Genomic DNA, 10,844 nt, shown 5'->3' on the forward strand with positions numbered 1-10,844 from the left:
AGAGGAGCTCCAGGTGGGGTTGTAATTATCACCTGGAGCTCCTCCCACTGGACCAGCGCGCCGCTGACTCGTCCCTGCTCCGGCACAGTGAATCACAGTAAGTGAGGGGAGATTTGGGGGGATTTATTACAGTAACCAATTATGTATTGTCTGCACTGTATTAGCAGTATATACTCTATATGGAGTATATACTGCTAATACAGTGCAGACAATACATTTACAATTATACTAACCTGAATGGATTAAATGATCTGTATGTAGCCCTGTACTATGGATCATTTAACCCATTCATGTTAGCAGAGGATCATTGTAAATGTATTGTTGCAGGCACTCTATATGTACATGTACTATATACTACATATAGAGTGCACTGAACAATAGATTTACAATTATCCTCTGCTAATATGAATGGGTTAAATGATCCGTAGTACATGATATGTAGCCCTGTACCCCCTTTTCCACTTACAGAGCTAGGTTATTTTTCTTTTAAATAAATATTAATGTAATTTTATTGGTATCTATCTACCAGTAGCTGCCTAATTTCCCACCCTCGGCTTATATTCGGGTCAATACTTTTTCCCAGTTTTTTTTTTGTAAAATTAGGTGCCTCGGCTTATATTCGGGACGGCTTATACTCGAGTATATACGGTAGTCTGTTCCCCTAATGTTTGACAAATCAACATCACAACCATGGCAGGCTGCAATAAAGTCCCTGCAAGCAAAAACAAGGCTTTGGAGAGAGTTTCTAAACATCTGGATATGGGATCCGAAACACTGTTGCATCCTCAGAATTTGTCAGTGCTTTGTTAAGATAAAACACCACCGGATAAACTATGGGAACAGCACGCCTCCTCAAATTGGTATTAGATTGCAAAACGTTTGGGAGATGAAAATAGTTAATCAGAGTCAGTCAGTGTAGAGGAGGTCTGGGACTAGTGTGTGCATGGGAAAAGATTTAGTAGTCCTAGGGCCGCTTAGGGATCTTAGACAGGTAGCAACATTAGTGGAAGTTATAGGCTGCTCCATCTTTAGGTTGGCACACACCGCATCAATAGGAGCCAAAATAGTCTCTCTCAGCCGCTTGTAACTCCTCAGGGACAATCTCATCCTGCATGGATTTATAAGACTCTTTATCAGATAGAGCTTTTGCATCCAACACGTTACACCTCAAGCAGGGCCAACTTAGTTGTAAAACAAGGTAAAAACTTAAAAACTCTATTCAGTTGTGGACATGGGCCCCTCCCCACCATGTATTTTATAGGGTTATTTTTTTTGTATACTTACCTTTTTTAGAAGTCTTCAGGCTGGTCACCTGACATACAGGGCGCTCTTATCCTTGGGCTCTTCTCTGGCAATGGGTAGACATCAATTATGTAATCCTCATATCAGGGCTGCTCTCTGCATTATTACACTGTTGCACCATTGCAGGACGCCGTGGTGACACCCCCTCATGAGGTGGGTCCATGATGCCCTGCACTCACAGGATGCCCTGAGTCTTCAAGGTTCAATTATGTTTGACATCATCTACCTGGAAGACCTAGGAGATCTAGTGGTGGAAAGGAATTACTGTGGAAGATACTTGAGTATTGCAGCGAGAGCTGCTTTTTTATTATTAAACCCGCAAGAAGACCTTTTCTTAGTGCTTTAACATCTACCCAGAGATCAAAATTCGTTTGACTGAATATACTAAACTGCTAAAAGCTTATATGTTCGGGGGGTGTCCTGCCTGAATGACCTGCTTTAGATCACATCACTTTTCAACAATTCAGTGGAATTCAGGTCAGAACTCTTAGTTGGCCACTGCAAAATAAGACATTCCTTCTACTTAAACTACACCATTATATTTTCTCCTTCAGCCTTTGCGGTTGGGCAGAGATATTTGTGTTTTGTTTGCTTCAAACATAAACGTTTGCTTAATTAGCATCAATAACTGTTCTGCTGAAGTCTTTTAAAATCCCTTTTGCTTGAGCCTGCAACAGGGCTGTTTGTATCCCTTATCTCTATCTGTAAAAAAAAAAAACCTACCCCTGCAATGAAAGGGCTAACTGATTATTTATTTTTTAGGGGTATGGTGTAAAGACTTACATGATCCCCTGGTCAATGCTCACCCCTGTCCCCTGCACTCTGGCTCATGGGCTGTCCCTCAGTGTCCACACGTATAATGCAGTCCTATGGGACCTGCATTGTACGTGATGATGTCAGTGGGCCTCCGACCACCAGAGTGGAGAGGGAAGATGCTGTGGACTCTAGTCTTGGAGCCAGCAGGAGTGGGAATTAGGAAAGTAAAAAAGTGCTTTACACAGGACGTCCTGACGAAGCCCCAGAAAGGAGGGGCGAAACGCGTAGACGCTGCTCTCAAAGACCAGTTGGATGACCCAGAGATCGCCTGCTGTACAGCCAAAAAAAATATTTTATTTTTTTTTTGTTTTTGGACAAAAAGCAACCTGTGGATTTATATAACAGCACTAGTGTCTGTCTGGATCATTAACACCACTGTGATTAACCATCGTTACTAAATGCACCCTAGTATAAAAATCCCCAACACAATTAATAGACTGCATAACCATTAAGACCCCGTTCACATGTAGCGACATACCTTTGCAGCGGCCGGGATAGCGCGACTTTCGGGGCGACGTTCCAGCGACGATCCGGCGACGGTAGCGCGACCTTCTCCGTCGGGCTCCATAGAAAAAAAGCAAAATCCGCCGAAAAAAGGGTCCGGTAGAAGCGACTTGCGACCGCGACATGGAGTTAAGACAGCTCCATTGAATAGCATTGGCCGGCGACTTCTCGCGATATCGCGCGGCAAAAATGCGCGATATTGCGGCGGAAATCGCGCGATAAGTCGCTACATGTGAACGGGGCCTAAGGGATCTATGTACAGCGAACTAAAGGGCATATATATCCAACCAAAAAATAGATTGAAGTCAGTTTGACTAATCATCGGTTTTAATTATTGGACAGGAAACTGTCAGCTCTGTGTTCAGCAATTTTTGTATGTCCGTTTTTGATCAAATAAAGTAAATTTTCTTTAAAAAAAAATAACATTGTGGTTTGTCCCCACCATTGGTTAACCCTTGAACCGCCTACATCTTTAAGACAGTTCGCACACAATTTTTCTTTTATGCTTTACACAGGCCCCTAAGCCTAAATTAGCAATGGACCCTAGTTGTGCAAGACTGCCACTCAGCAAGGGCAGTTTTTAAATGTATTTTTTAATTTTTATGTGGAAATTATTTTTGGTCTATTCTTGTCTAACAAAATAAATAATTTTTTTCTTTCTAGAATGTACACTACAAGAGCTACAACAATTAATCGACTAAGTTGACTATAATCGATGATGGAAAACGTTTCCATCATCGATTAGTTGAATTTCACTTAGTTTGCCTTTTTGCGGCACCCCGCACGCTACTTCTCCTCCCCGCCTCACAGACTCGTCGCTGCCCGCCCATCCACGATCCATGAAGAAGGAAGATCAGGCATGAGGGGGAAGGCAGCTGCCAGACAAGTCCACAATCTGCTCAGGTAAGCCTGCACTCCCCCCCTCCCCCACGGTGCTCTATGATGTATTGCTGGGATAGAGGGATTTGTAGTCCTCTATAGCTGATGGAACATTGTGCTGTATATTATACAGAGCAACGTACCATCAGCTATAGAGGAATACAAATTCCAGCAATACATTACACACTGTATGTATAATGTACTATTGCTGGCATTTGTTGTATTTCTATATAGAGATGGTGGTATTCTGCATTGCGCCGTATAATCATTATACAGCGCAATGCAGAATACCACCAGCTATAGAGGACTACAAATTCCAGCAATAATAAAATTATATGGCGCAATGGAGAATAACACCAGCTATAGAGGAATACATCAGATGCCAGCAATACATTATATACACTGCAATGCAGAATAACACCAGCTACAGAGGACTACAAATCCCAGCAATAGTACATTATAGTATGTACTATTGCTGGGATACCACGTTCCAGTTAAACCTTGTTGGAGTGGGGCTGTCAGTATGTTAGCTGCAGTTTGGTGCGTTTTCGGCACGTTTTCGTTGCATTTTTGATGCATTCGGGTGTTTCCGGTCCCCGGACCGGAGAAAATGTGGCATGCAGTATTTTTTCATGTCCGGACCGGAACGGACTGCGCTGGTGAGAACTGTAGCCCATAAAACACATGGGAGACATTGGGATGCATTTTGGGTGCAGGAGTGCACGGTTCTGGTCCAGGCAGAATCCGGACATCGTGTGAACAAGCCCTCAGCCAGGGAATGACAGCTGCCAGTGGCAAGATTCTGCAGACGGCAGATGAATGTAAATACAGCAGGTAGTGGGGCTGGTGCAACAGCCAGCCTGCTATTAGCCATTTCAAATTGCAATAGCCAATAGCAGGCTGGCTATTGCACCAGCCCCACTGCTTGCTGTGCCCTTCTCCTATCATTCAAGAGAGAGCTAGGGGATCCAACCAGCTAATCGATAATGAGAACAGTTGACAACTATTCTTATAATCGATTAGCTGGTTGCAGCCCTGTTTTTTTCTACATGTATACCAGACCGGTACAAATGGACACGTGGAATACTTCTACAAAATGTAGGATCAAGTGATGCCTAAGCTCATTGGTAACCAGTGAATTTCTGCCCACAAAGGAAAGATCTACGAAAGATGATTGACCTTAAACTGTTTTTAATTATGGAAAAGTCATTTTGGGGATTTACAGTACTTCCCCATTGACTTCTATGGGGCTGTCTCCAGGGCTGGAGACATAGGTAGATGAGCCACGTAGAAGTCAATGGGGATGATCTGTGAAGCGGCTAGGAGAGGGAGGAGAGGAGAAGCGGCTAGGAGAGGGAGACTTTCTACAAAGGATATAAACAAAAAACTGAGGCCTGGCCTGTGGGAACTCAGTAAGCATCTGTGCAAGGGGAGGGTGGGATCAGTTAGGTCAGCTTAAAGTATAAGAGCACTTTGTTTTAAAGCGCACTTATCCTTTAAATGGTGTAATTCACACTGTTGGGTTGATTTACTAAGGGCAAATCAGCTATTCACTTTGCAAGGGAAGTTTCCCCTTGGCTTAGTGAATGAGGTGAAAATCTACCACCATCCAATCATGTGCAAGCTGTTTTTCTTAGTCTTCTTACATGTGATTGAGTATTCTTTGCAAAGTGAAATTTCACCACATTCATTAAGCTAATTCCCTTGCAAAGTGAACAGTCTATTTATCTTTAATAAATCAACCCCAGTGTTCAACCCACTTTGTAAATTTATACAAATTCAGGTTACTTCCAGCAAGTAAAAATCTGTATGTTGAGGGGCAGATTAGATACTCTGAATGTGTCTAAACACATATAAAGCATGGAAATGGCGGTACAATAAGACGTCCCGTCAGCCACGCACGAGCGGGAAACTGCCAAAATTTAAAAACAGGCAGCGATGCCTGTTTACATACAAGCAATCCACCGGCTGTAGAGCCGGTGGATTGCTTGTATAACGTGCCGTTCTGTTACATCACTTCCGCATTCTGCTGTCACTCTCCAGCTTCAGACGCTGGGGAGAAGCTGATGAAGCAGATCTCTGCTTCATCAGCTTCTTTGGTGGTCCCTAGGTGACATTAGGGGTCTTAGAGACCCCTGATGTCTCCATAAAGAGGACCTGTCACATCTCTTTGCTATCACACAGGGGGTTTCTTAGCCCCATATGTGATAACAATAAAGTTATGTAAAAAAAAAAGGGGGAAAAAATTTAAAAAATTTAAGTCACACATGAAAAAGAATAAAAAAAACCCACAAAAAATGTTTTAAGCCCCCAGCCATACATACAAGCGTGCAAACAGGCTTCGATTGCGCCCATTACGCCGCGAACATCGCGGTGAGAGCAATAATTGTAGGACCATTAATCACCAATAACACTAAACTGATGAGCGGTAAAAGCTTTTAAAGCGTCGCCTATGGTCAATTTTAGGCATGGTAGTTTTTTGCAATTTCGCAGGTGCGTGCAATTTTAAAGCTTGACATGTTTGGTGTCTATTTACCCGACGTGACCCCGCCTTTTATATTTTACCCACAAATTGGGTAATAATGATTGTATTATAACATACGGTAATGTAAATTAAAACTTTTTTTTCCAAAATTGTCAGCAATTTTTCCTTAATATAGTAAAAATTTAAAACCCCAGTGGTGAATAAATACCACCAAAAGTAAGATCTGTCTGTCCCCAGAAAATGGTATAAAATTAATTTCAGTACAGTGTTGCATGACGGAATAAATGTCAGTCAAAGTACCGCAGCGCTGAACACTGAAAAATGGCCTGGACAGGACCTGGTCAGCAGGTGGTTAAACACAGGAGAAAGTGACCTGAGAAGTATAAAGTTTATTTTTACTTCCCAGATCAACTTCTCTGCTTTTAAATAAAACCAAAGCAGGAGGCTTGTATGAATGTAACCCTAACAATACAGGGTCGCTGTCAGTCACACATGTACAGTATATACACTACTTTTCATTAAACAGAACCCAAGATCAACAGCCTGGAAACTTTCAGTCCATACCACAAAGTAAAGTATTAACAACCAATTTGTTTACAGTTCCTCTATTAGTCATCCGTTACAATTTACTGCACACTACAGGACCTGTTATGTTTACAAATCCAGGGCAAATTCTACAGAAAGAAAACCTCAATGACTCCCATAGCTTACAAAAACTCTTAGTTTGCGCTCACACTTTCATGCATTTGTTGGTACGTTCACACCAGATGCAGTGCGTTCCGGCTCGATTCTGGCCAGAAGCCACTGCATCGCATTGCGGCCTGCTCACATAGTGCTTGCAGCATTTTGATCGCACCGCACCAGACTGGACCACAGGCACAATGTGCCTTGCGATCCCGTGCGGACGATCGCATTGCGACCGGAGGGCGTGGCTACGGCGCCATTCACTTCAATGGCCCGCCACGCCCCCTCCTGCCCCACAAAATAGAATCGGGCCGGAACGCACTGCATCTGGTGTGAACGTACCCTTAGCCTGTTTTTGGTGCACTTTTCTCATGCATTATGTGTTTGTTATGGCCAATGAAGGGGAAATTAAGTAAAGGTTGCTAGGGGTTGGGGGGCTTGGTGGCATGCACTAACACCAACGTACATGCATGTTATGTGTGTTTTTGCCTATTGGGCAAAGCACACACTACAGGTGAAACTCGAATAATTAGAATATCGTGCAACGTTCATTTATTTCACTATTGCAACTTAAAAGGTGAAACTAATATATGGGATAGACTCATTACATGCAAAGCAAGATAGTTCAAGCCGTGATTTGTCATAATTGTGATGATTATGGCTTACAGCTCATGAAAACCCCAAGAACCCCAAATCCACAACCTCAAAAAAGTAGATTATTACATGCAATCAATAAAACAAGGATTGTACATAGAACAATATCGGACCTCTGAAAAGTACAAGCATGCATATGTACTCAGTACTTGGTTTGGGCCCCTTTTGCAGCACTTACTGCAGGTACTTTTGCACGATATTCTAATTATTCGAGTTTCACCTGTATATCGCACCCATTTTCAAAGTTGAACTGGTGCATAGGTGTGAACGGGTCCCCATAGAAAATAATGGGATTCCTTTTGTCATGCGTTGACGGCTAAAACACTTCAGATCGCACAGGTGTGAATGGGACTTCATACAGCCCCCAAAAACCTGCATAACACCTCTGATGATTCAAACCGTGTGAATAACATACCTGAACAGGAGAATCAACCACAAGAATGAGAAGAACAGAAACAGTTGTTGTTAAAGCCAAACCTTGGATATAGCAAGCAGGACATGAATGCTCTCCATTTGTCCTGGTGACTGTGGTCTCCAGTACAGAAAGTGATGGAAAATCCAAAATGTTACAGGTGTCACCAGAAAAGAAGGTAAGGAGACAGCCATCAGAAGAGGTATCTGTGCCGGTGACAGCTTCACATTCACCATACTCTGGTAACATTTCAACATGGTTAGATTACATGCAGTTTAGGATAGACAATCATCTATTCCAAACCGTGTGGAATCATATCACATACATGTGGACTGCCACTTACAGATGTCGCCGCTGTCACCCTGTCATTGAAGAACTCTGGGGAAAATTATTATTAACCCATGCAGTGCGGTTAACCCCGTAGTGCAAGGGTTAAGTGCTCCTTTTAGTCTAGGAAGGAAAATAACAGCCGGCTGTGACAGTGCTCCCTCCAGCCTGTCTCCTCCTACAATGCAGCGATGGTGTGTCCCTCAGCGTCTCCACGTCCAATACACAGTGAGGGGAATTTATCAAAACTGGAGCAGCCAAAATCTGTAGCAGATGTGCACTGCAACCAATCAGCTTCTATCTCTCATTTTCTACTTTTGCTTGAGCAAACTGAAGCAAGATGCTGATTGGTTGCCATGGGCAACTGCTCCAGTTTTGATAAACTCCCCCCCAGTGAATATAAAGCGATGATTTATGGGGCCTTAGACCGCTCCAGTATAGGAGAGAGGCTCCAGGGACCAGTCTAAAGGTGGCCATACACTTTACAGCCCTCGCAAGACTTTTGTCTTGCGGGGGTTGTAAAGTACTTTAAAAAACGTACGATCTGCCCATCTTGGACAGGCAGATCGTACTTGCGATCATCGCAAGCCCGCCCCCCTGAGGGGCGGGCTTACGATGACTGCAATGAGGGGCGGGGTTACGATGACTGCAATGAGGGGGGGGCTTACGCTGACTGCAAAAAGGCATTGTGCGCGTTGTGCACACCGGCCCGTTCGGCAGTTGTCGAACCAGCAGGCCACTAACTTGCCGAGAATCGTACGATTCCCGGCAGGTTAACTAGCCTGCTGGTTCGACGGAAGACGCGCGACCGTACAGTAGAAACGGTCGCACGCCTTCCATACACTGCAAGATTCTCGTACGATCGCGGGATTTCCCGCGATTCTCGTACGAGAATCGTGCAGTGTATGGGCACCTTAAGAGCAAGCCGGCTCCGGGGTTCAGGGGAGCACTTAACCCTTGCAGTACTGGGGTAGCTCCACTACACGGGTTAATAATAATTTTCCCCAGCATTCCACTTTAACTTCAAGGCGTACAGTGGCTGGGTCTGAATGAGGACGCCATGGATTCCTGCTGCAGGTATTTGTAGGTTCTTGCCAGAGGAATCCTAGAAGTCCCTGTGTGAATGTGTCCAAAGCAAAATGTAAGTGGAAAACTCCCAATGGCGACAACAATATTTTGGCAATACACTTTTTTCTGATTGGCTTTCAACCTTTTGTTCTACTCTATCCAAAACTAACAAAGGTTTTGTCTTAACATTACCAATGCTGCTAATCTAGGACAGATAATTATAAATCTATACTGCTGTCATCAAAGTGTCCCAAGTTCTATACAAAATTATTCAACAGCAACAAGAAACATTGGGGGGAATATATGAAAACTGGAGCAGGTGGAATCTGGAACTGTTGCCCATGGCAACCAATCAGCTTCTCTCTTCAGTTTGTTCAGTTAAGCTTTGAAAATGATAGAAGCTGATGAGTTACTATGGACAAATGCTCCAGATTCTGTCTGCTCCAGCTTTGATAAATTCCCCTCAGTGTGCATCTAAGACTCCATTCACACATGAGCAGTTTTCCGCACATATTCGGCTGTACGAATACGCGCCAAACTGCTCTAAACATAAAAAAAACAATGCATTGCATTGTGCATTGTTCAAACTTTTACAGCGGCCCGCAAAGTAGTACAAGCGTGATTTTATGAGCAGGTTCCGCACCTTCCGGCAACAGTAATAGCCGCAAATGTGCAGAATGCGCGCATATGTTAAAGTTTGCATGGTTTGTTTCCGTGCGGTTTTCTGTGCAGAAAACGCTACCGCTATGTGTGAACGGAGCCTAAAGCCCAAACTTCTATTTTCATTTTTGATAAGGTGTTTATTACTGTCTGTGTCTCCATATGGGAGATTCACTTTGTTTATTTGTCACGGTGATCCCCATCACTGGAACTGGAAAACAGGGGGAAAACAACATTTTTAGTTGTCACCAGAACAGGAACAGAGGGGAAATCTCCCTATGGGAACACTTGTTCTGGCTACAACTGTCTTAGAGGAGATTTCTCTTACATTAGAGAGATTTTTCCCTCACTTCCTGTTGGCAGGAAGAGAAGGGAAATCTCCCCCATGGGACTAGGATGAAAAACTCTGACAGGGGTTGTCACCATTCCATACTTTACCTGAAATGAAAGCAAAATAAGTTGTGCCTTTAGTTAAGAGTTTATAAAGAAGTAGAGAAAGTGGGATCTGGTCGTACCTGTCCCTGGGGTCTATCCAGCTGGTGGTTTTAGTGCTGTGATTAATGTAATATACTTTGCCATCAACATCTCTGGCTTCTTCCCAGCCCTCCGGTAGAGGTAATTCCTTCCTTAACATGTCCGGAAAGGGAGATGTCCCCCATAAAGTAACCCTTTAAATCCGAGGAAGAAAGAAAGAAAGAATCCGAGGAAGATACAATGTGATCTGGAGCGGGCAGGAAGAATCTCGATCATACAAAGTGGAATGGACGATGGGCAAGTTTCCAGGGCTCAGCGGTGTCCCCAGCCCAGAGATCCATCGCTGACACCCGGTGGGGGGGATCGCTCTTCCTCCAGGCTGTGTACTACACGTGCGGTCTCCTGTCACCCCCCCCCCCCCCCCCCCCCCCCCCACCCCGCCTCCACCACTGCATCCCTGCACCCCCATACACCTGGTCCACACTGCACCCCCATACACCTGGTCCACCACTGCCTCTCCACACAGCTATTCCACACTGACACCCGGTCCACACTGCACCCCCATACACCTGGTCCACA

The 10,844-nt window shown here is 44.2% G+C and overlaps 1 protein-coding gene across 2 annotated transcripts in view; it reads right to left on the reverse strand.

Annotated features, from left to right (window-relative positions):
• The window catches only part of WWC1 (WW and C2 domain containing 1), a 134,647-nt gene extending 124,141 nt beyond the window's left edge, over window positions 1–10,506 (reverse strand). For both annotated transcript variants that reach the window (XM_018562542.1, XM_018562543.1), the window contains exon 1: window positions 10,307–10,506. In XM_018562542.1, coding sequence (XP_018418044.1) covers window positions 10,307–10,425 — 119 coding nt within the window. In that variant the 5' untranslated portion in view covers window positions 10,426–10,506. The remainder of the gene's footprint in view (window positions 1–10,306) is intronic.
• Between the last annotated feature and the right edge of the window lie 338 nt (window positions 10,507–10,844).

The sequence above is a fragment of the Nanorana parkeri genome, unplaced genomic scaffold, assembly GCF_000935625.1.
Source record: "Nanorana parkeri isolate BGI_ZX_2015 unplaced genomic scaffold, ASM93562v1 scaffold582, whole genome shotgun sequence".
Lineage (NCBI taxonomy): Eukaryota > Metazoa > Chordata > Amphibia > Anura > Dicroglossidae > Nanorana > Nanorana parkeri.